The sequence below is a fragment of the Mytilus edulis genome, chromosome 7 (genome assembly GCF_963676685.1).
Source record: "Mytilus edulis chromosome 7, xbMytEdul2.2, whole genome shotgun sequence".
Classification (NCBI taxonomy): domain Eukaryota; kingdom Metazoa; phylum Mollusca; class Bivalvia; order Mytilida; family Mytilidae; genus Mytilus; species Mytilus edulis.
This window is the reverse complement of record NC_092350.1, coordinates 65,444,182-65,471,567: the sequence shown is the minus strand read 5'-3', so window position 1 is coordinate 65,471,567 and position 27,386 is coordinate 65,444,182. Positions and strand designations below refer to the sequence as shown.

General features: G+C 31.8%; 1 protein-coding gene and 1 long non-coding RNA gene across 2 annotated transcripts in view; one reads left to right on the top strand and one right to left on the bottom strand.

The window, feature by feature from the left end:
* LOC139482002 (golgin subfamily A member 6-like protein 6) overlaps positions 1-18,687 on the bottom strand; it is a 36,684-nt gene extending 17,997 nt beyond the window's left edge. The window contains exons 1-6 of the mRNA XM_071265635.1: positions 18,650-18,687; positions 8,262-8,384; positions 7,366-7,500; positions 6,800-6,868; positions 1,596-1,679; positions 148-231 (exon numbers count right to left, since the gene is read on the bottom strand). Of these exons, the coding sequence (XP_071121736.1) occupies positions 148-231; positions 1,596-1,679; positions 6,800-6,868; positions 7,366-7,500; positions 8,262-8,358 (469 nt within the window). The 5' untranslated portion in view covers positions 8,359-8,384; positions 18,650-18,687. The remainder of the gene's footprint in view (positions 1-147; positions 232-1,595; positions 1,680-6,799; positions 6,869-7,365; positions 7,501-8,261; positions 8,385-18,649) is intronic.
* Positions 18,688-24,299: 5,612 nt separating this feature from the next.
* On the top strand, positions 24,300-27,303 carry LOC139482001 (uncharacterized). The gene is made up of 2 exons (XR_011654744.1): positions 24,300-24,744; positions 26,087-27,303. It is a non-coding gene; the product is annotated as an uncharacterized lncRNA (long non-coding RNA).
* The last annotated feature ends 83 nt before the right edge of the window (positions 27,304-27,386 follow it).

Below are 27,386 nucleotides of genomic sequence, written 5' to 3'. Positions count from 1 at the left end.
CTATATAATGAAATGTAAGTATGGGCGGAATCGGTTTTGTTTTATAATATTTGATGGAATTTCTGATATTTCGTCTCTTTGTTGAACAACTTCATCAACACCAAACCTCTTTTTTTTTCTCAAATTCAAATGCAAGTTTAAAATTACCTTCATTCATACGCCTTCGCCTTCTCCATGAGTCGTGGTCTGATCTGGGTGTAGTTTCTTTAAACCTATTCATTTTGTCTTCATCTGTTTAAGTATTCAAACAATTAAAGAAGTCATATTGAAACAATTAATTTCTATTTTTCATCGAACAAGCCTTTTTCACAATAGTTTATCATTATTTACATCACGCGTGTAATATGTCACAAGAACTTCCTTTTTTTCTGAAATTGATTTGTGCAGATCGTGTTGTTCAATCGTTAGATTTCACTTCAATGTATTGAAGGTTCTTGATTTCATGTTCAGAGTTATTTTTCCAAATGATGCTAGATTTTTTATACACATTTGTATCTTATTCTTTACATTTTGCTTTAAACATTGTTCCAAATGTTCATAAGAGTGTCGCATAATTTGTTGACTGAAGGTCAGTGGCATATTAAATGGAAACCAGAATATTCAGCGTTATTAGATAATATTAGGAAGCCTTTCTTCAAAATAGTACAACGTGAAGAGAAACCAATTAAACAAAAATTGACATTAATTATATGTCAAATAAAAACTTTTTGATGTAGGTATGTTATGTGTTCATCAGCGCCCTAAACTAAAAATTGCAACTTAAGGGTAACGTTTAACATGCCAACAAGTACATAATACTGTTGCACCTAACTTTATTTCATATGGTACAAACTCGAGTCTAAAATTACAGATTATTGATTATTTGGGTATTATAATAACATTGTTATACGCGTCTGGCGTATCAAATTATAAGCCTGGTATCTTTGATAAATGTTGAGACATAGATTTATTTTTTTCAGTACTGGAATGACTATTCAGATTGAAGTAAAGTAGAAAAGCGAACAAATAAAGGACAACCTCTTTAAAATATCACTAAGTATACATGATCGATGCCGATTTCTTGACATATAGTATTAGTTTTCGTAAACGATTTTTTTCATAATGAAGCAATTTATTTTCCAAAACAAAGGTTACGCGTTGCTTACATTTATGGCAACAAACATAATCATAATTATTTAACATGTTTTAGTATTTCCTTGATTCATCAGTAATTAAAGTCACTAAAAATATAGACCATTGTAACAACAAGTCAATAACATATGTTGTACTGAAATCAACACTTGACGTATACGTTCAGTGGTATTTTTAATGCCAAAAAGGATAATATATGAGAGATCACTTCTCACACAATAAGCGCACATTCACTTGCCTTTGAAACTGGCAGATACAGTAAGCAAAAACTTTAACAAGGTAAATATTCTATACATCTTGCGGAGATACAGTAAAAGATTTAATCTTTATCCTTTTATATTATTTTCTTTAAAACAATCTTCAAGAGAAGATTAATATTTTCCAAAATATGATTAAATATAATAATATTAAATCAGTAATCAATTAACTCTTTTTTCTTCAATTCAAGGCAAGTTTGAAATTACCTTCATTCATACGCGCTAGCCTTCTCCATGAGTTGTATTCTGATCTGGGTGAAGTTTCTTTAATCCTATCCATTTTGTCAGCATCTATTAAGTAATTAAACAATAAAAGCAGTCATATTTATACAATTAATTTCTTGCTTTTATCGAGCAAGCCTTTCTCACAATAGTTTATCATTATAAACATCACCATTCCATGTTCAGATTTTTTTTTCAAATGATGCTATATTTGTTGTTTTTTATTTGTATCTTACTTTTTAAATTTTGCTTTAAACATTGTTTCAAATGTTCATACCAGTGTCGCATGATTTTTGACTGTAGGTCTGTCGCATATTAAATGTAAACCAGAATATTTAGTGTTATAAGTTAATATTGGGAAGTCTTTTTAAAACAAATACAACAAAAAGACAAACCAGTTAATCAAAAATTGACATTAATTATATGTCAAATGAAATTTTTTTTATGTAAGTATGTTGTGTGTTCATCAGCGTCTGGCGTATCAAAATATAAGCCTGGTAACTTTGATAAATGTTGAGACATAGATTTTATTTTTTTAAGTACTGGAATGACTATTCAGATTGAAGTAAAGTAGAAAAGCGAACAAATAAAGGACAACCTCTTTAAAATATGACTAAGTTAACATGATCGATGCCGATTTCTTGCCTTATACATAATAATGTAGTATTAATTTTCGTAAACAATTGTTTTCATAATGAAGCAATTTATTTTCAAAAACAAAGGTTATGCAATGCCAATATTTATGGTATGAAACATAATCATGATTATTTAACATGCTTTAGTATTTCCTTGAATCATCAGTAATTAAAGTAATTAAAAATATGAACATTGTAACACCAAGTTAATAACATATGTTGTCATAAAATAAACATTTGACGTCAACGTTGTAAGACCAATATCTGAAACTATATCTTGGCAAAAATCGTGACATATGTTACTCAAAATTGTCTTTGCCTTCTTTCAGATTATGTTATTCGCTGTATGTATTTATGTTAGTTTTCGTCTCTTTGATTATATACCAAAATCGCTTTTAACAGGTAGGAAACTGATGAATATCAGCATTTGACTTATAACCTCACTTGAGCTTTCAAAAAACAAATATAAGATAACACGTAACACGATAATTAGAATAAGCGCACATTCACTTGTCATAGGAACTTGCAGAAACAGTAAACAAAATAGTTTACAACGTAAATATTCTATAAATCGTGCAGAGATAAAATAGAAGATTGAATGTGTCATTTATTCTATCCCCTTTATAAAAAATTTCAAGACAAGGTTAATACTTTTGCAAGTGTAATTAAATATAATAATATTAAATCAATGATCTATAATAAGTTTATAATGACACTTATTGTCATTTGGTCTATACTAAGTTCTTGAAGTACCAGACAAACGATAGACTTTTATTTCTCATGGAACAAGCCTTTTTCCCAATAGTTTATCATTGTTAACGTGACGGGTGTAATATTTCGTGAGAACTTCTTTCCCATCCGAAACGGACTAGTACAGTTCGTTTTGTTCAATCGTTAGATTTCACTTCAATGTATTGACCTTTTTATTCAAAGAATCTAATATATCGTCTTCCTTTTTCTGATAATTCTGTATGGATTTCCATAAGTATGTTACTGTCAACACCAAAAAATATTTTTTTGTTGTGAGATTTGCGGTTCAAAGTACCACACGTGGCATCGAACGCTTTGCTCACTGTTGAAGAACTTCTTTAGATATATATATATACAACTCGTCTAAACATCAACCCAACAATGTTAGATCTGTAAATTTGCTATCGCAAATTTATATATATATATATATATATAATATATAAAAGTCTATAGAAAAGACCAACCAGCAAATTTACTATGTACCGGATCGTCTAAAATAGGCGATACTATGCAGATAAGGAAAAAATTATATCAGTCTAAAGATTTGCACAACGGTACTGATATAAGATGTTATAATACGAAAATGTTGTTATTAAATCGTGTTGACAAATATTTCGGCTCAACAAATGGCCTTCTTCAAGTGTCACAAGTTTTAACTATATTGATACATAATGTATAAGGTGTATATATATATATATGTATATCTGCATCTATTATGCTGGAGACATCTTCCTTTGCGATTACTTTTCTTTGAAAGAAAATCTTCCTCTTCAGTAATATTTTTTCTTTTTTTCGCGGGCTGCAGTAAATAGGCAAAATAGCCCACTTCTGACAGTTATCGTAAACTATATTAATATAAATATCAATAACGATGATATGCGTGTTTGTGTTATCACTCATTGTCAACTTCGGAGATATGAAGAATTTTGACTAAATAAATAATTTTATCTATCATGATAAATTAAGTCTGTCGTATTCGAACTACGCAAACAAATGGAGAAATAATTCATGCGCAAACACTATCTCATTTAATTCCCGGAGGGATTTTAGGTGTCACACCACCAATTACTCCCTCAAATTTAGAACGTATGTGAAAGTAGGCCTACTCGGACAAAAAATAGTGCATTTGATGTCATTGTTTACCTAAACTAACCAACAAATTTGCAGAAATGAAAGTTTTGTTGAAAGAGAAATATATTAAGACCATTTTAAGCCAAAATTTACCTGTTTATGAGTTTGCATTAAAAATTGAGGATTAATGCGCTCCATAGTATACTAATATAAGATTTCCAGAAAACCCGGGGTTATTTTTAGTGGTACCTCCTTTCGGAAGCTCTCTTCTTTCTTATATGATTTTGAATGTATGTTGACAATTGGCATGCAGAAAGGTGACACCTGAACGATTCAGGATATACCTAGTTTCTATGAAGTTAAACTTAAGGTACAATATTTAGAAAGCTGTGAAAATTGCAAAATTTGGTTGAACAGATAGGGACTTTTAATTGGTGGTATGACACCTTAAAGCAAAATGCGGTGAAACATCAAAATCAGAAAACAATTGTTTTTTTTTTTTGTCTTAACTGATCATTTGACATAATAGTAGCCACATTTCAATCTTTTTGGGGGCAAAATGTCACATATTGCAAATTTAGAGCCTAAAACTTGAGTTTGTGCTATTTTTAGCTTTTCCCATCCTGACAATATGCTTTTATAAAAAAAATTCCTAAATAATGTTATAAATGCACAGAAAGTTATTCTGTGGTGTTAAACATTGAAACATAAGTTGTTTACTACCGCCAAACAAATTTTGTCATGCAGATTTAATGAAATTATTTGATTTTTACCCCTTATATCATTGCGTCATACTATGTACTTGGCAGATAGCATAGCCTAATGTAAGCACTGCAGAGACTCACAAAAGTACCATTTATTATTCCAAATGAAGTTTTTATGTCTTAAATTTTATTAACTGATGTAAATATACACAGTTAAATGACCATGACTGCTCTTCTGATCAATTTGTAGTACTTTACTGACACCAGATGAAAAAAAGAGGGGTCAATATTCCTTGACACTTCAATACCTTGGATTTTTTACTAAATTCATTGCAAAAATTGTTGAAAGTCTTTAAAGAAGTAGAACAAACAAGAAAAAAATCAGCAAACAATGATCTTGATATTGAAAGTTTATGTTCCTGTATAGCCCAAAATGAAATTTTCAAGAATTTTCTATCAAAGTCATACATTACAGTCAGTTTAAATTGAGCTGTGAAATTTTTAATATAAGTCGCATAATGCTCAGATAGGCTGTTTTTAACTTCAAATTGACTAAGGATTAAGAATAAAGCAAAATAAAAGATTTCTAATCATCTTTTTTTGTCTCTTTAGGTGTCACACCACCAATTACTCCCTCAAATTTAGAACGTATGTGAAAGAAGGCCTACTCGGACAAAAAATAGTGCATTTGATGTCATTGTTCACCTAAACTAACCAACAAATTTGCAGAAATGAAAGTTTTGTTGAAAGAGAAATATATTAAGACCATTTTAAGCCAAAATTTACCTGTTTATGAGTTTGCATTAAAAATTGAGGATTAATGCGCTCCATAGTATACTAATATAAGATTTCCAGAAAACCATGGGTTATTTTTAGTGGTACCTCCTTTCGGAAGCTCTCGTCTTTCTTATATGATTTTGAATGTATGTTGAAAATTGGCATGCAGAAAGGTGACACCTGAACGATTCAGGATATACCTAGTTTCTATGAAGTTAAACTTAAGGTACAATATTTAGAAAGCTGTGAAAATTGCAAAATTTGGTTAAACAGATAGGGACTTTTAATTGGTGGTATGACACCTATGACGTAATAGAATTCATAAATCAAACATACCTAAAATCTACATGTGGAGCTGGAAATGCTTACCATTCAGAAGCACCTGATTTAACCCCCATGTTATTTTTCAAATTCGTTTGTTTTGAATTATGATTAATGAATGAATATATAAAGGTTATAATAAACTCCAATATAAAGGTTATAATGAACTCGTATTTATTTATAAACACGCTATGTGGTAGGTATTCTTATCTTACCTCCTATAGATTTATAGAGATATGATTGGTTAAAGGACTACACGTGGTGACTATGCATATTTGATATAGGGTGTCCTAAACCATACATGGTTAGTTACCATATCGGGTTAGTAAGAAGTTACTTCCCTTTCAAAACAAATCAGATGCCACAACCCTTTAAAAAAAAAACACGGTGTTGAAGAAAAATCTGAAAGAATTCAACTGACGAATAAATTGATGATGATTGAAATAAGTTCATAAAACATAAAGCTAACAAGTTGTTATTGTTGGCATAACAGAGTTACTTCTCTTTCAAAACAAAAAAAAACTCTAAAAGGATTCAATAGACAAAGAAATTGAATCATGTAATGAACGATTGAAATACATTCGAAAAGTAATTAAAAAGATATATGTAAAAATATGTTATTGTTGGCATTTGTTTTCTGTATAGACGAATTGAAGTAGGATCTTAATACTAAGTATTGAAGACTTGATGACTTTGATAGGCCACTTGTTAAAATACCACATGACTTGTGAAGATGGTCAGTAAGATAAATTCGTTACACGGTGTGCTAGTGACCTAATACGATACATATAGGGTCAGTAAATTCCATATGGGGCGTATAAGGTATACCATGTAACTTATATTATTAGGGAGAGGCTGGGAAAGTGTTGAAAGTGGATCTGTGTTAGCGTTCTTATTATGATGATTAAATAATATGATAAATATTACGTACCCTTTTTCTTGCTATCCATTTCGGTGTATGCTTTCAAGTCTGAATTGAAGTTCCCTTGAAATCTGAATTCTAAATCATATATTATGAAATACAAGTTTAAGGTATTCAATAATACAATAAATTAATTCGAACCTCGTTTATTCGAATTGTTCAAGGTTCGACTCATCCGAGTAATAAATTTCGAATGCATGACATACAGTGACAGAATTTTAGAAAAAAAACATATTTTAACAGTGGGCCTCTTTCAGAACAATCAGACGCTAAACAAAATATAAAAGATAACTTATGAAGGTGATTTGTCATTTAACCTTTCATAAAATCATTCAAAATATGTTGATAAAACTAGTATATCCAAAACTATTAACGTTTATTGGGTTCCAAATTCTTACATAAACAAACATTTTCAATGTTGGTATGTAATCTAAAGAACAACAACACAAATTAAATATACATGATCAAGTGAACAAATTTACTCTTTCTTCCTAATATCATACCAATATGATAGTTAGTATATTCGAACGATAAATGAACCCAACAGTTTTTAAAGTTAGTATAATACTTTTTACCTCTTGCTATTAAAGGTTTTGGACTACTTGCGAGTTGTTGCGATACATCTTTTAAGTGCTGACTCAACGCTAAGCGGTCATAAGTCATCTTTTTCCGGGATATCAATTCTTTTGGTAAATCCTTTCTTTCTACACCTGTAATTAGATATTTAAGTAAGCAAATGATACATTTACACATTGCTTTCCTTTTTATACACTTTGATTTTCGTCCAAAGTCAATTTGTGACAAGTATCTGCAGTACGTAATTTTAATTGACCATACATTTCATTCCTTATCATCGAACACGCCTTTTTACAATAGTTCAACATTCACATTCACATTCACATCACTACTTGTGAAATTGTTTGAAAAGAACTACTTACCCTTACGACGCTACTCAGTTTAACACATATTTTCTACGTTAAACAATTTTTACATTATATAGGGAATTGCCTTCAGATTTTTTTGTTCTTTTTGTCTATTAAATTGCTCATTACATGAATTTCTATGTCTGTAGTTTTCTCCTGAATGCCACGTCTTATTCTCTTTTAACCAGATAGAGACTGGTAAAAAAGAGAATGACATTGAAATTCATATTACCAAAATAATGTGTTTCTGATATTCCTATATGTTGTTGAGCATTGTGTCTCATCGCATTAACATAAATTTCATTTAAGTGTGTTTCAATTTAATTTGAATACACTAAAAGTACACTATGATAATGGTCTTCCCATTTTGCAACATAAATGGTACCAAATTTACATGAGAGTGTGTTTTATAATCGTGTTTCTACACCGGCATTTAGTATGATGGCTTGTTATCAAAATTCCGTTGATATAGTTTGAAAAGATACATCTTATACAATTTTCCGTAAACTAATTATCCGTCTTTTATCAACAGGTGATAGGAAACGTACCTTTCAATTTTCTTCCACAATTAATCTTGAACCACATTGTCCAATAGACTAATAAACAAACCAGAAGTGTTATCATGCATATATCTACATTGTCCATGGTCAGTGCACATTGATGTGGTCTAGCTAATAATCAAGAATACATGTTAACTGTATATTGTCATTTGGTTGTCCGTTGTCTAAAAGAAACTAAATTTATGATTAAAAATCGTATTGTATACCCCTTTCTTTCGTGGTTCAATGTGTTTGTGAGAAAGGAATTCGTTCGTAATTGCTTATAATAGTTATCAAAGGTACCAGGCTTATCATTTGATACGACAGACGCGCTTTTCGACAATATAAGACTCATAAGTGACGTTCAGATCAAAATAGTTAGAAAACTCAACCAGTATGAAGTTGAAGAGCATTGAGGACCAAAACTTCAAAAAAGTTGTGCCAAATACGGCTAAGGTTTATATATGGCTTGGATAAGAAAATCCTTAGTATTTCGAATAGTTCATACTTTTGAAAACAGTTAATTTATAAAAATGAAGGACAAAAAACTTAATTCACATAGTTTTTTCGCTGAAACCCTACCCCCTACCCCCACCCCCACCTCCACCCCTACCTCCACCACCCCAACCCCCACCCCTCTTAACTTAATTCGGGAAAATTGATTGACAATTTTAACGCTGAAAAGAATTGAGGAACCAAAATTCCAAAACGACGGAGCAGACAAACAGATTATATCACAAAAAAAAAACTAAAATAAGTACACACTTCAACGAACAGCACAAACCCCTCCCCATCCCCCCCCCCCCCCCCCCCAACCTCTCAAAAAACAACAAAAAAATGGGGTGAACTCAGATGTTCCGAAATTATTAGTAGTTCCTGCTTCTTGCAAAACACCCGTCGTGTTGCAAGTTATGATATAAGTGATGTCCAGTAAAAGAGGTAAGACATCTATGACAATTCATTGGAGATCATTTAAATCAGTTCAGTGAAATAATTATTCAATTATTCAGTTGAAGATCTGATGTCCGCAGAAAGTAACAGTAATACAAGAGTTCACAAATAAGCTGCAATTACAAGTGTACACAAGTTAGGCCGTTAGTTTTTACATACAACAAATGGAAGATTTTAACGATCTCGACTGGCTATACAGTCCTTGCACGGTCGGTAATTGTTACATTTGTCGTTTCGGGGCCTTTTATAGCGGACTATGCGGTATGGGTTTTGTCATTGTTGCCGTATGGTGACCTATAGTTGTTAATTTCTGTTTCATTTGTTGTCTTGTGGAGAGTTGTCTCATTAATATAGTTAACGAAAATTTGGTAAATAAATGTTCACACCATCTTATTTTGATAAATTAATTGCAGAACCTGTGATTTTATGTTTTACAAAAAAGGTTATAATCGCTGGTCGTACTTTTCAAGCTTCGCCAAAAGAATCTTTAAAAAAAGTAAAATATCCAAATATTTCGCTCGCCCCAATTTCTGGAGTGGAAAAAATCCGTAGAACAAGAAATAAAATTGGTGTGGCCTAAATCGACAATACATATTATACGTAGTAGATTAGTTACACGTTAGCATGTGTATCTGAAGGAAAATGACCTATTTCTTTCTTTAACTCACAATATCATTAAAAACGCCGGAATCATATGAGAGGGAACTGATAATCGTTGTTTGTAGAAAAATAGAAAACAACATGACAATCAAACGAAACCCCTATAAAAGGAAAGGCATCAACACTGTCTAGTGAATATTTAAAACGAGAACAACGGGTGCCGTACAATTCGAATCATGGCATATGGAATCTGTTTTAATTGGGGATGTCAACGAGTACTCGAATATTCGAGTATCGCTCGGTAGTACCGAGTATCGATTACCAAATGGATACTCGACTAATCGGTTTCCTGTTAGAATGTTGTTACTTTCTTAAGGTTTATGACCCCTTCTGTAGCCATTTTTGTACCAACTTTTCAAACTTCAATTGTATCAAAACTACAAATATAATAAATGATAGAGATAGGCCCTTTTGTACATATACTAAAGGGAAACTTGATGCAAAGTATCATTATTTACTGCTTCACTGCATTTAATAGAAAAAGAGTACTTTGTGGCAAATCAACCAAGATTTTTATAGAAAATCCACAGCCTTTAATACAGAGATTGTGGCTATAAAATTTGAAACATAGATAACCTCATTGGTTGATATCTTTGGCGGAAGTACATGTGATACATCCTCAAATATTTCAATAAATCGTTGTCAAAGCCTATCCCAGCACCCCAACGCCATAGATCATAAGGTGTTTCGAACATCTATCTAGACCAATTAGAATTAACTAATTGACCATGGCCATGTCCATCGTCAGGAGCCCAAGCCATTGCATAGTGACACTTATTATAAAAATACTGTAATTTTTATTAGGGGCTCGACACCTCATGATCTGTTCTATATTTTTCTATATTCTATATCTACTTAACTTTGTTTATCAATTTAACGAACAAAGTTTAGAAACTATTTTCATAATCTGCAACATACTGTGAAAGTACTTTTATTCGTTGGGTACCAATTTTCGTGGTTTTCGTGGATGACTTTATCCACGAATTATAGTGTCCAACGAAATAAAACAACCATTGTCCAAATCAAGACACGGACAGATCCCCATCGGAAGGTTTGAATACTGATATGATCTAGAGAATATATTGAATAACGCCAAATCTGAAAATACTTTAATGGCAGTCACAGAACTACAACCGCATGCAAGATTATACCCATTTAATCTTTAGTAACCTAAACTGCATAACTTTTGATCTTTAAATTCTCATAAAAAATATTTTGATCGATAAAAGTCAGATTTCCGGTATTGATATGCTAGTATGATGAAGTGTTCATTTTATATCCTCATTGTTCTCGTACATATGCGAAATAATGATATCATGCTGTGCTTGATTTTGATAAGAAATATTTGATAATTAAATTTACGTTTATGGCATTTGTTTATGTTACTGTTTTCTTAAGGTGACATGTTTATGACTTCATTAACACCTTTGATGGTCCTTAATCCGTTGATCACTTTAGCATGGGTTAATTAGTGTTATCACTACAATTTACACGGTCAATGTTTACTTTGCAATTTCCTTCAATCCAGACTATTTGTAACCTTCTTTTTTATAATGTTTCTTTTTTTTTTCTTCAAAAACACTAAAATCCACGAATTTAAAAACCCACGAACATGTAAATATTGCTCAAACCGCTCTCTTAAAGTGTCTGTTAGCCATGCTTACAGATCGGAGGAAATCGCCAGAAGGCAGTGTGCAATTCATTTCTTGATGTAATATTGATTCTTTATCAAGCCTGTATGAACTCACCAACCAATCAGATATCAGTTACTCGTTAGGAAACTAAATAAGGGGAAGAGGAGAACATCCCTCCTAGACATTGCAACCAATCACCATTCATTGCTTTATAAACTAACACGTTTACCAGATGCATTTTGACAATTTGACTTTTTAATTTATCAGACAATCAAAAACCATACATTTTTGTTTTGCAAATCTCAGCACTTTCTTATCAACTTATTCCTCTCACTAAAAAATCTCTGACGTATTGGTTTTTACATTTACTTTCCTTGTATTATCATGTATGTATTACAACTTTAACATGAAATTGACATAATTAATCAACCCTTAAACCTTTCGGTATAGATATTTTTCAAATTTAATATCTATTTTGACAGAAATGAAAAACACATTATCAATGCACTATAATTGCTATTGCCGATAATAACCGTTGCATTTAATTATAACGTATTAATTATGACCACTTATCGTAAACAAATATCAAAAATTATCTTTGATGGTTTTATTTCTCAACTTTAAATAAAGATATATTTGTAAACATTTGTTTATCATCATAATTACATTGGGTTCATTGATAAACTAACCTTCTTTGTTCTGCTCTATCAATTATCTATAAATTAAGCGTAACTCAAGAACTGATAAGATATTACACTTTTATTTACACACTTTACAGCTGTTTGTCAAAAAACATCACTAACGAAGTGTATAGGCACACGTTACATGTTTTATCTTCTTCCAATGACTTATCTGATGTTACACAGTTCAGTTAAATCATATCCATCGCTAGTTGCATTTATGTAATTCAAGTTTGTTTATAAAACTGTATAAAATATAAAGCCATAACAGATCACTGGTGGGACTGCCCTTAAAGTGTCAGATTGCAATTTGAGACGATGTGGGTAAAACCCCGATTTTTTAGCATTGCTGATGATAGATATTTCCTCCAGTGAATAAGCAAATACAGGAAATTGCAGCAGTGTTCAAAATGCACCAAATAACCACTTTATTGTGGTACGAGGAGATCATAAAGTCAACAAGATGTCAACTAAACAATTCTCAGGCTGACAGCGTGATAATAGCTCAAATATTTCAATAAATCGTTGTCAAAGCCTATCCCAGCACCCCAACTCCATAGATCATAAGGTGTTTCGAACATCTATTTAGACCAATTAGAATTAACTAATTGACCATGGCTATGTCCATCGTCAAGCCATTGCATAGTGACACTTATTATAAAAATACTGTAATTTTTATTAGGGGCTCGACATCTCATGATCTGTTATTTATTTTTCTATACTCTATATCTACTTAACTTTGTTTATCAATTTAACGAACAAAGTTTAGAAACTATTTTCATAATCTGCAACATATCAATTACCCAGAGTTGCTGATGTTACTGTGTCTTTCAAGTTTTTATGCATACGGAAAGCAAACAGATGTCTTTTATCAAATAAAATAAAATGTTTGCCTCTTCGTCATCCTTCAATGTATCCCATTGATTTAAGATATTGTTCTTTATGTGTGATTTCTGTCTTGAAAACACTGTTGAGAATACCAAGGGAGGCGACTGTAATACAGATTTGGGCTTTACCATTAATGTGTCTTTTCTTTGTTTTGCAGTCACTTCCTGCATAACCGGTTCATATCCAGATTTTGTTATAAAGGGATGACGTTTAAAAATTTCACCCTTGTCAAAATGATATTTACATCTTAGTTTTCTTGCAAATTCATTGAAATCTGATGCAATACTAGATTTTGCAAATTTGGTCGAAGGAGACGGTAGATATTTTAATCCTATACTGAGTAACAAAATCTCATCGTCTTTTATTTTTACAGTGGTGAATATTTCAACATATTCACGTGCTTTTTCAATTGATTTTTTTCCTCTTGAGAGAGCGAATCTATATCTTTCTATTTTCTGATAGGAGGCCTTTTTCATGATAGCCTTTTTTGTTTTTTTCGCTCTCTTAAAGTGTCTGTTAGCCATGCTTACAGATCGGAGGAAATCGCCAGAAGGCAGTGTGCAATTCATTTCTTGATGTAATATTGATTCTTTATCAAGCCTGTATGAACTCACCAACCAATCAGATATCAGTTACTCATTAGGAAACTAAATAAGGGGAAGAGGAGAACATCCCTCCTAGACATTGCAACCAATCACCATTCATTGCTTTATAAACTAACACGTTTACCAGATGCATTTTGACAATTTGACAAAATAACACCACAGTGATCTGGGATAAAACAGAATATATATATATGGAGGTCTGAGGCAATTAAGTAGTGCTACTCACTTCATGGAAATTGCAAAATTAAACATAATAGAGACTAACAAGAAAATCAATACTATTATCTTTGAAATGCATAGAAAAGGGGTCATGGATGAAATCACCTTTAAATATCTTTCTGCTAAGAGAGATCTCAAACCAGGAAGGTTGTATCTTCTGCCTAAATTGCACAAACTTGATCCTGAACTAATAGAAAGCGTTCAACAGAATCCTACGCTGTATAAAAATGTCAGAATTCAAGGAAGGCCTATTGTTTCATTATCGGGTACTGTTTTAGAGAGAATAGGGCAGTATTTGGATAAATTCATGCTTCCAGCAGTATTAAAACAAGAAACACATTTAAGGGACTCATTAGAATTTATAAATATTATTGAGAAATTGCAGGTAAAACCTGACGCCTACTTAGTCAGTTTTGACATAAAAGAAATGTACAACAATATGTCCCATGTAGAAATGATTGACGCAGTCAAGCATGCTTGGCCTACGATAATTAAATGTAAACATGCGATACTTTTGCCTCCGTTGCGATATATATTGGAACTTCTTACGATAGTTCTTGAAAATAATGAATTTATGTTCAATGGTAAATTTTATAAAACTTCAACTGGAGTTCCAATGGGTAATAGTTTATCACCTGAAATTACGGATCTGAGAGTTTATGAAGTCTTAAATAGTATTTTAAGGACTTTTCAACATAAACAGAAAATATCAAGTCTCTACAGGTTTAGGGACGATGGCTTTTTTATTTACAATGAAGGTACAGATGATGAAATATCACAATTCTTTGAACATGCTAACAGACAACATGCACTTCTAAAATTTACACACGAGAAATCACAAACTAAAATGCAGTTTTTAGATGTGCTGGTATTCAAAGGTCTAAGATTTAGAGAAACAGGAATCTTAGACCTCACGACATTCAGAAAAAAGACTGAAAATTATCAGTATTTAGAGAGATCCTCATGCCACCCATCCTCTACTTTCAGAGGCATAATTAAAGGAGAAATGCTTCGCTTTAAGAGATTTACGAACGATCCAGTAGATTTGCAAACACAATATGCGTTATTTTCTGAGCGCCTTATTAAAAGGGGATATCCAAAAAATGAAATTAAAACTGTTATGCAGGAAGTGACTGCAAAACAAAGAATAGACACATTAATGGTAAAGCCCAAATCTGTATTACAGTCGCCTCCCTTGGTATTCTCCACAGTGTTTTCAAGACAGAAATCACACATAAAGAACAATATCTTAAAACACTGGGATAAATTAAAGGATGACGAAGAGGCAAAACTGTTATTTGATAAAAGACCTCTGTTTGCTTTCCGTAGGCATAAAAACTTGAAAGACATAGTAACATCAGCAACTCTGAATAATTAATATGTTGCAGACTATGAAAATAGATTAGATACTTTGTTCGTTAAATTGATAAACAAGGTTAAGTAGATATAGAGTATAGAAAAATATTAGTCAGACAGATCATGAGGTGTCGAGCCCCTAATAAAAATTACAGTATTTTTATAATAAGTGACACTATGCGATGGCTTGGACTCCTGACGATGGACATGGCCATGATCAATTAGTTAATTCTAATTGGTCTAAATAGATGTTCGAAACACCTTATGATCTATGGAGTTGGGGTGCTGGGATAGGCTTTGACAACGATGTATTGAAATGTAGAAGCATTTTGGGAACCTGTAATTGAAAGGAGAATAATAAATTGTTTATAGCGTAAATAGTTTCTTTTGTTTCTTTTGAGTGTTGTGCACTTTTCATTGATAATTACATCGTACATACTGATAAAAATGCTTTAAAGACTTTGTTAGAAAAGAAAAGAAATATTGAGAAAGTGAAATAATTTAGTTAGTGTGACATGTCACTTGATATTATTGTTATTTACCGGAGTGATGTGTATTGAATTATGAGGTGTCTTCGTCGAGGTCCGCGTTCAGCGGTCTGTTTAATTGTTCATAAAAGTGAATAGAATGAATGGGAAAAATACGGATATATTAACACTAAATTATGTATGTCTGTGTTGAGAAAGGCAAAAGAAGTCAATATGGCACGGTATTAAAAAAAAACAAAGAAATAATAATAATAATTGATGGAAGCAGCTTTATGGTCAAGCTTTCCATATGCCGAAGATGTTATTAAAAATGACAATGTTCATTTTGATATGATTTCATTGCCTTAACTCGAACTTTAAAAGTCTATGTGGTCACATTCATGAGAATTTATTGGATTATGAAGTATTTATACAGAACTGTGTACATGTATCTTGAAATTTTTAGAAGTGTTTTAAAGTAATTAAGGAATAATATTTAATAAATGTGTTAAAAGATATTTTTGTTTTGAGTATTGGGAATACTATTACTTCGGGGAAAGCCTTGCTAGTGGTGTAATTTGAGATTGGCCTGCAAATATGCTGTATGGACTATAGAGTTTTCTATGCCCATAACTTAACATGAACTGGATGCAAGATTATATCAATCACTGAGGATATGTGTATAACCTCATTGGTTGATATCTTTGGCGGAAGTACATGTGATACATCCTCATTCTTTCAATATCCAAGTGGTGGTTGGTTTAAGGGCTATGTTTGGTCAGGCAATACATATTGCCTAATGCCTGTTTGGGTTGATGAGAATCTTGATAAGTTCCCACCTCTCCCACCCATAAGTACCAAAATGTGGATTTGTTTTTTATATTCATATTTTAATATTGGTATTACATGTATGCATTTTGGGTTGATGAGTACGAGAAAACATTAAAAAAAAAACCAAAGCATTACCATGGGATCATGTTGATGGAACACTCCTTCGCTTTATCGATTTTTAAGGGAAAGGTCAAATAGGTCAAAAAGTAAGATCACAAAAATACCGAACTTAGAGGAAAATCAATTCGGCAAGTCCATAATCACATGGCAAAATCAAATAAAAACGCATCAAAAACGAATGGACAAGAACTGTCATATTCCTGACTTAGTACAGGCATTTTCAATTTTAAAAAATGGTGGATTAAACCTGGTTTTATAGCGCTAACCCTCTCACTTTGATGACAGTCTCATCAAATTCCGTTATATTTACATTGATGCGTAAACTAAACAGACACAATAAATAAGAGTCAAAATATGGGTACATCAATCATCATCGTATAACAATCAAGTGTATTGGTATGTCTGTGCTTACTTTTTCATTACAATGGTAAAAATAAGATTATATATCTCGGATGACAATAATGTTGATTATAATGCTTAATTTTATGAGCTCCAGAGTAGTTGTATAAGAAACAACTGCGCACTTTATCCAGTGAGCTCTTGTGCATTGCATTGTGCATAGTTTGGTTTCTGAAACGTATAGATATTATCTTGTATTCGGTTCTTTCCTCTAGAGTTTTCTATGCCCATAACTTAACATGAACTGGATGCAAGATTATATCAATCACTGAGGATATGTGTATAACATACTTGTTTTTCTATGATGTGCAAGTGGTTTTTTTTTCTACTAAAAGTTCTAACCAACCTGTAAATTCCAAAATACCTCATGTTGAGTCACTAAAGTCGAGCGCACCCTAAAAGGTGTACTTGATTAAGTCCACATTTTTATTTGTTTTAACCAATAACTACATTAATAAACTTGTTTTAAGGAATTCAGGCTAGCACTGCATGCAATAATCCTATATCTATCATTCATCAAATTGCCAAATATGTGGGTACAAGGAAAAAGGCTGTGGATTTTCTATAAAATGTCCATATGATTAGTATTGTCAATACTATTGAATCAACACAAGGGTACATAATCCTTTAGTTTAAATAAAAAAAATGTTTTATAGAGAGTGCCTTCCGAGAAATTATATATTAATCAATATTAATAAAAATTTGAATAAGATTCAAATGTTTGCGTTTAGCTAGCATTACTCCAAACAGAAATACATAAAGGATATAAGAAGAAGAGCATTTTTACACTCTTCACTCCCGCACCCCTGTACCGTCAGATCATTTATTTTCATCAGCAGGACTGTTAGTTAACTAACAAATTTGAGAAATCGCTAAGTCAAAGAAAGTTGACAAGATAATATTTTTAAATCAACACAAATTTGTTGCACCCTGTATCGACCCTCCTAAAATTATTAAAGGCATTAGTAAGCTTTATTCATCACCCTTTTGTAGGTCATTAAATGTGTTGTTTTACGGTTCCTAAATACGGTTGTTTGAGTTATAGTTCTTGTATAGAAATTAATAAATTACTTAATTAGATTATTTCCAGCTTAATTAATACATGTAGTAAATGCAAATGAGCTATTAATTATGGTATAAACTGCCTTGGACTATTTAGTCCTAAGTACTACTGTTGAGGGTTTTACGATCCTAAAACAACGACATACGATACATAAAATGAGTATAATTTTGTGTTTCCATTTTGTTTATGATTTAGCGAACGAGTACTCGAGTGTCGCTCGGTAAATCCAACGAGTAATCGATTAGTAGATCTTCACCGAGTTGACATCCCTAGTTTTAATGTCCATTATAAAAATAATCAGGTAAATAAAATGTTAAAAATTTAAAGTTCTGAAAATAATCAAGGTCATCATAGTAACTTTAACATTTAAAATTGACAACAATAATGATTTTAGTATAATTTAGAACAAACATACCCTACATGTCAAATTGAGCCTTAAATGATGAATAGTGAATGTGTAGTAAATTCGCAGACTGACATATGAACAGCCATAAACATGTCTTTTCCAAATTAAAATTACATACTGCTTCCAAAACATAAACTTGCGTGATGTTGAGATAAACGAGACGATTAGTTACTACAAATAGAAATTACTAGACCGAAAAAATCGATTTCGCATTTACAAAATAAATATGAGTCGACGTTTACAAAATAGGATAAAAGGAGAAGGTTCACGACGGGTTATAATTTGTCTCAATATTCTGAAGTTGATAATCAGGCCAACATAGTACAAATTGCTAATAGGAGTAGTTATAAAACTAAATACTTTTAATATAAAACAAAACTGTTTTGGCTTAAATTATTTTGAATAACGGGGTCACCTCATAAAATTATAAAGAATGCATTATTTATTTCGAAACGTCAGCTTTGGTCATGCTTGTCCAATTGTTCTTGATTTAAACCAGTGTTTGATTTATGATTTTGGCCGCAATCTCTGATCAAGAAGATCAATGTGTATAAACCTTGATACCTTTTGGTGAAAAGTAATACGATGATATACTAGTATATCATATGATATGTCAAAACGGTCATACACAGTGGCGGATCCTTTTTTGGACGATCAATGCATTTGCCCCTGACACGTTGGTTCGAAATTAGTATTTTTCAAGCATTTATGCTCAGTAAAACAGAACCTTTAGAAAAGAGTACGTTATCGTGCTCCAAATTTAGCATATTTTGGATAATTTTGTTGACAAAACACAATATTTTTAGCATTTTGTAAGCCTGAAATTAAAAAAAAAAACACCAAAAAAAACCAACAAACAATTAAACATGTTCTGTTACTTGTTTATAAGGTGATAGGTATCATATAGTGCCTTTTAATTTACACATGCAACATGCAGATCCAGGATTTAGATAAAGGGAGTGGGGGCAAACTAGACAACGTTTGGAGTGGTATATGTTAAAAGTCTTAACATAAACCATAAATGTAGTTTAATAGGGCGAGGCTCTACTCTTCCCCCTAAATCCGTTTCTGAATGCAGCCTCCCTCGCTGTCTTTCTTGTCATTTATATAAATTTCCTGTTTACAAAACTTCGAATTTGTCGAAAAACTAAGGATTTTTTTAACTCATGCATAGATTATCTGAGCCGTATTTGGCACAACTTTTGTAATTTTGGATCCTAAATGCTCTTCAACTTTGATCTTGTTTGGCTTTGTAAATATTTTGATATGAGCATCGCTGATGAGCCTTACGTAGACGAAACGCATGTCTGGCATACTAAATTATAATCCTGGTACCTTTGATAACTATTTGGCACTGTTTGTTAATGTTGTTCAATCTGATAATCGGATATGAACGTAGATAACTTATATTCTCCACTTTGTTAGGAATCTCCTGTGATGAAGAAAATTCCTTAGTCATGATTATTCTTAATAAATGTTTATAACATTTTTTCATTTTATAGTATATATGCTGTAGTTCATTAACGTATTTGCATATAAATTTGCGCAAATTTACAGATCTAACATTGTTGGGTTGATGTTTAGACGAGTTGTATATACATTATGTACACAGCCATGTATCACCATCATTGATGGCGATCCGATGGATACATCTGTTGTAGGGTTGTCACTGACTCAGACGTACTTATGAATATAATTATTTTCTGTGACTGTATCTTACATTAATTTGTAGGATCCTTTACTATAGATAATTTAGCTGATCTGTAACAATAACATCTTCATGCCTTATATATCATGTACTGTAGTACGCCGCTAGATTAAAACTGACGTGGAAAGGTAACATATGGCCACCGAAAGCTCTTTTATTTTGAGAGCCCAGGTGGTCGTGTGGTCTAGCGGGACGGCTGCAGTGCAGGCGATTCGGTGTCACGATATCACAGTAGCATGGGTTCGAATCCCGGCGAGGGAAGAGCCAAAAATTTGCGAAAGCAAATTTACAGATCTAACATTGTTGGGTTGATGTTTAGACGAGTTGTATATACATTATGTACACAGCCATGTATCACCATCATTGATGGCGATCCGATGGATACATCTGTTGTAGGGTTGTCACTGACTCAGACGTACTTATGTATATATATATATATTGTTTAGACTTGTTTGTAAAATATACTTATTTCTAGTGACTGTATAATGAAATGAATCATGATCCTATATGATATATAAAAATTGTTGAGTTAGATTGCTGACAAATAATAAATACATTGTGTATGAAAATTATAATATAACATCTACACACGCTTAAAAAACACGTGTCTCATGTCTATCTCTAGATTCACCTTCCGTGACAAGGTAACACTACGACTATTGAAGTTATATTTTTATATAGCGGATGTGGTCGAGTGGTCTAGAGCGTTGGACATGAGGCTAAGCGATTGGTGCTGTAGTGTATCAAAGGTGTGAGTTCGAATCCCGCTGAGGGACGGACAAAAATTTGTCAGTATAAAATCTAACTCTAACACTGTTTGGTGTAATTTTCAGACTTATATATATATATATATATATATCTGCCTTCAACTGGGGACTTCAATCATAGATAGGATAGCCAACCAAATGTTTATTTTACACAAACAAATGTAACAGACAATCAAATAATCGTGACTTGCTTTATTTGTACATTTTATACCTGTACAAATAAAGTCTCCAGTTGTCCTGCTTCACTCTTGAGCGAACCTTAATGTCAACTTTCTGGTCTCTCAGTTGAACTTGCGTTTAACAGTGTCGGTTTCTTAAATTTGATAACTACATTTTGGAATTAAAACAACTTAACAGTAGGGTACCAGGTTAGCTGTGATTCCTCGGCACCGGGTACAATAAGCCGGTTTGGCGTATATTTTCTCAATTTTCAAACAGCGGTATTTATCAATGTAATGCACATGTAAGTTTCTGCAAAGTCTCTACTTCAATTAGATGCTTTTCACAAAGAATAATGTGTGCCTTTCCTAAAAGAACATACTAGAATATTTTATAATAACCTCATTAGGGAATTACTGATAAATAACAGAATAAAGAACAAAGAAGTTAAAATAGAGTTCTAAAATTTTTGCAGCTGTTGTCACCTTACCCAGACACATCATTACGACACCTTGGTGCCTTGAGCTTTGCAATTGCTGATGAGTAAAACTAGAGGCTTTAAAGAGCCTGTGTCGCTCACCTTGGTCTATGTGACTATTAAACAAAGGAAGCAGATGGATTCATGACAAAATTGTATTTTGGTGATGGTGATGTGTTTGTACATCTTACTTTACTGAACATCCTTGCTGCTTACAATTATCTCTATCTATAATGAACTTGGCCCAGTAGTTTCAGTGGAAAATGTTAGTAAAAATTAACAAATTTTATAAAAATTGTTAACAATTGACTATAAAGGACAATAACTCCTTAGGGGGTCAATTGACCATTTCGGTCATGTTGACTTATTTGTAAATCTTACTTTGCTGAACATTATTGCTGTTTACAGTTTATCTCTATCTATAATAATATTCAAGACAATAACCAAAAACAGCAAAATTTTCTTAAAATTACCAATTCAGGGGCAGCAACCCAACAACGGAATGTCCGATTCATCTGAAAATTTCAGGGCAGATAGATCTTGACCTGATAAACAATTTTAACCCATGTCAGATTTGTTCTAAATGCTTTGGTTTTTGAGTTATAAGCCAAAAACTGCATTTTACCCCTATGTTCTATTTTTAGCAATGGCGGCCATCTTGGTTGGTTGGCCGGGTCACCGGACACATTTTTTAAACTAAATACCCTAATGATGATTGTGGCCAAGTTTGGTTTAATTTGGCCCAGTAGTTTCAGAGGAGAAGATTTTTGTAAAAGATTTCTAAGAATTACGAAAAATGGTTAAAAATTGACTATAAAGGTCAATAACTCCTAAAGGGGTCAACTGACCATTTTGGTCATGTTGACTTATTTGTATATCTAACTTTGCTGAACATTATTGCTGTTTACAGTTTATCTCCATCTATAATAATATTCAAGATAATAACCAAAAACAGCAAAAATTCCCTAAAATTACCAATTAAGGGGCAGCAACCCAACAACGGGTTGTCGGATTTATCTGAAAACTTGAGGGCAGAAAGATCTTGACCTAATATACAATTTTACCCCTTGACAGATTTGCTCTAAATGCTTTGGTTTTTGAGTTATAAGCCAAAAACTGCATTTTACCCCTATGTTCTATTTTTAGCCATGGCGGCCATCTTGGTTGGTTGGCCGGGTCACGCCACACATTTTTTAAACTAGATACCCCAATGAAGATTGTGGCCAAGTTTTGTTTAATTTGGCCCAGTAGTTTCAGAGGAGAAGATCTTTGTAAAAGTTAACGACGACGGACGACAGACGATGGACGCCAAGTGATGGGAAAAGCTCACTTGGCCCTTCGGGCCAGGTGAGCTAAAAACCAAATTTAAAGTCTCTGATTTGACCTGGCCAGGTTTGGAATCCCTGCCTCCCACTCTGGAGCAAACACACTACCATGAGATTATTGAGACAGTTGGCTAGTTCTGTAAATTTAGAAATTATTGCAATGTTTTTAATATTGTGAAAAATTTGACAGGGTTATAATCAGAATAATTTAAAAAATTGCATTTTGAAATTTTTATAAATGAATTAAACAGGATTTTTCTCAAAATTGCAAAATTTAAAATTGAATTTTGGTCTATAATGACAAAAATCACAATAATAAATGCACGGAATAATTTTTAAATTCACAGTAATTCTAATGAACAACAGAGCAAAGAATTTAAATAGAATTTTCTTTAATGACGATTATGACAACATAATATAAAATTATTTATCTTGTTTCTCTGTAAAACTAATGACTACACAGTCTATCAAAAAACTATTAACAAAATATGAATGGACAATACAATTAAATGACTTACAATGTTAGATTAATGTGTTTAATGTACAACCTGTATTGTGTAAAAAAAGTTATTTCATCTATAAATCCAAAATTATCATTTTTTAAATGATAATTTCATAGACATCAGAAATTTATTAAATTTGCACAAAATATATAATACAAAGTTTCTTTTATAAAATGCCATCAGTATTTTCCAATAAATTATATAATATTATTCATTTCAACTTCCAAAATGCAGAGTTCTTAAAATTGCCTAGATTTAACATGAATATGGAACCCCCTTCAATTTTTTATTTTATTATGCATTTGCATCATGAAGTGTAGCTCATACTGATCATGTATACAAATATATCAGCAAATTTGCTTATACTCTTGAAATATTTATTCCTTACTAAAAGAATTTCTAGAGGAATAAAAGACTTAAAATATAAAATATTAAGATTTAAAGTCCCTTTTTAAAGACATTTACCTCACATTTCAAAACTATGCAAAATTGGCATATGCAATGATATAAAGTACTGCTAAATGTATATATAAAAAAGTCTCTGAAATTCTAGATGTCTACTTAAAATTAGTCATGATTTTGCAGCTGAGCAATAAATATTCATAATAATTATCATATAATGTCATAAATTGTAGTTATCTTTTTGTATGAAGCCAAACATGAAGTATAAAATTTTGCAAGAGTCTGATGCTGTTATCCGAAAATCTTAAACAAATTTTTAAAAATTTAAAATAACTTTGGTTTTCATAATTTGATAACTGATGTCTTGTTGCTAAAAAGAAATTTTCTTAAAACCAATAAACCTCAATTCTCTTTTTACTTTCATTTCTTATAAAAAAATAATTGTCTTTGTACAAATTTATCAGAAGTTTTAAAAGATGAAATTGAAAAAAAGGAATTAATAAAAATGGAACAGAAATAAGAGTTGTCTTCTCTTGCAAAAATATTTTTTAACATTGGACTATTCAACATGTTTTTTATTCATGAATAAGTTAAAATAATAAGGATTCTCCTTTCAGTGTATACCTTTTTGCACCAATATAATCTAAAACATTTATAAAGCTTTGCTATATACATACAAACAAATATTGCACATAAAATATTTAAAAAATCATGATGATTAGAGTAAGAAATATAACTTGTTTTATAACAAACACAAATATTCATTTTAAATAATCCATCAAGATGATTATTAAAATTCATATGAAGCAGTTTTTTTTTTATTATCATTTAATAATGGTTTACTTTTTAAACGTATCAGAACTAACTTAAGGTGGTAGACCTAGGTTAAGGGAAATAACTCTTAAAATCATCAGTACGTTTGTGTCAACCATTTTCAATAAAGGGCTGCGCTTTAGCGCATGATACGCCCGTTGCTCTTTTAACTTGTCTTTTATGCTTTGAATGAATTTATATGATCAACTAGAAATAGTGTGAGCCCTGTCAAATACCCCCCCCCCCAAATAATAAATAAAAATGCACAAAAAAATTGGCACTATTAAGGCTACCTCAAATTTAACTAAGTTTGTTGTCTTAAATTTTTCATCCATACATAAAATTTTGTGAAAGTGTTAGTTATTGTCCCAAAATTGGAAAAATCCCCCCTTTTTTAAGCATAAAAATTCATAACACGGAAATGTAAAATCTGAAATTTATAAAAATTGAAAGGGAGCTTACATCAATAGATATAAACAATTCACCAAAGTTTCATGGACATTGGTGAAAGCCTTTTTGAGTTATTGTCCGAAGTGTTAAAAATCACCCTTTTTTTTTATGAATAAGCCCCATAAATCCAAAACTTAAAATCTGAAATTTATAAAAATTGAAAGGGAGCTTACATCAATAGATATAAACAATTCACCAAAGTTTCATGGACATTGGTGAAAGCCTTTTTGAGTTATTGTCCGAAGTGTTAAAAATCCCCCTTTTTTTATGAATAAAGCCCCATAAATCCAAAACTTAAAATCTGAAATTAAAAAAAAACGAAAGGGAGCTTACATCAATAGATATAAACAATTCACCAAAGTTTCATGGACATTGGTGAAAGCCTTTTTGAGTTATTGTCCGAAGTGTTGAAAATCCCCCCTTTTTTATGAATAAAGCCCCATAAATCCAAAACTTAAAATCTGAAATTAAAAAAAAACGAAAGGGAGCTTACATCAATAGATATAAACAATTCACCAAAGTTTCATGGACATTGGTGAAAGCCGTTTTGAGTTATTGTCCGAAGTGTTGAAAATCCCCCCTTTTTTATGAATAAAGCCCCATAAATCCAAAACTTAAAATCTGAAATTAAAAAAAAACGAAAGGGAGCTTACGTCAATAGATATAAACAATTCACTTAAGTTTCATGGAAATTGGTGTAGGTGTTTTTGAGTTATTGTCCGAAGTGTGGACGACGGACGGACGGACGGACAGACGGACGGACGGACAACGGTATACCATAATACGTCCCGTCCCGGGCGTATAAAAACATATTCTAAGCTTCTAGGTTACATAGATTATTTTCAATCTGTTTCAGGTAAATGCTTAAAATACATTGGTGAACTTGACTTGTACAAACGCTTGACTGATTTAAAGAGTTATCTCCCTTAACCTAGGTCTACCTCCTTAAGGCTAACACAGATATCTGATTTTCCAATTCTTTCATGTGATTCTGTATACATTTATATGAATGATGGTCAATTTACAATGTTTAACATGTGTAGTTAGGGGTCATCCATAATTGTCAAACATTTTCCGAAGTGTACAAAACGTACACTTGGGGGGAGGGGGTTAAAAAATCAACATTTTTACCGTACACTTTTTTTTTTATCACTGTATAAAACAGTCAGAAATGTTTCAGTTTTTTTTCAATGCAAATTTCTATATTAAACTAAACTATGATAGACAGGATATTTTTTTAATAAAAATGATTGCTTCTTGTCTTGAAATCTGAATATGGTTGATGTACACTTTTTGAGGGAGGGTGGGGGGTCTGAAAAAGTGTACGTTTTGTACACTTTGGAAAATGGTTGACAATTACGGATGACCCCTTACATGTTTTCTAATCATTGGTGAAATGTTAGTTATAAAATAATAATTAAGCATTGAGACAATATCCATATTATCACAAAAAAATGTAATACAAGAGAGGGGTGACACAGGGGGTGCTATTTCCAAAATCCCAAATATAAGTTTGTTTTTTTTCACTTCCAACTTTCTACCCTTTTTCCCAGCTTCAAATTGTTCCCCAACCCTCAGTATCCAACATTCTCACGTTTTAATCCCCTTTATCACACATCCCCTGTTTTTTTTCACTCCCCTTCTTCCCCAAATGAGTGTCATCCCCCTAATACAATTACAACACAATGGTTAAAATAATAATGTAAAAATGTAGAATTCAAAATACCACAAAAATCTTCTATATCACTAAATTATTTTGTATGGCACAGCCATGAACTACACTCACTTACAAAATGTTAAAGTTTTTAAAACTACAACCTTGAACACCACACACCAAGGAAAAGACAACTATTGTTCATTTATTGTAAATTCAGAAATTATTGTGAGGTTTTTATTATTAAAAGGGAATAATGCAGCTGGTTGGTCTTGATAATAAGAACTCCCTTTATGGTCAATAAAACAAATACCTGTTTTCAGATTTTTTCAAAATCGCAATAATTTAAGTCGCATTCATCTCACAATTCTTTAAAAATTACAATAATAAAAGCATAAAATAATTTCTGAATTTTCACTATTCATAACTTATACGCTTGTATGTAAAACTTTTTCTATAGGTTAATTAGCAGAGACAGTGATAAGAAAATGGCTTTCTCTTATCAATTTTTTTTTTTTAAATATTATATATTTGTTTAAGGTGGTACCTAACACTACAGGGAAATAACTCTGTAAAATCAACAGAACGTTTTAATG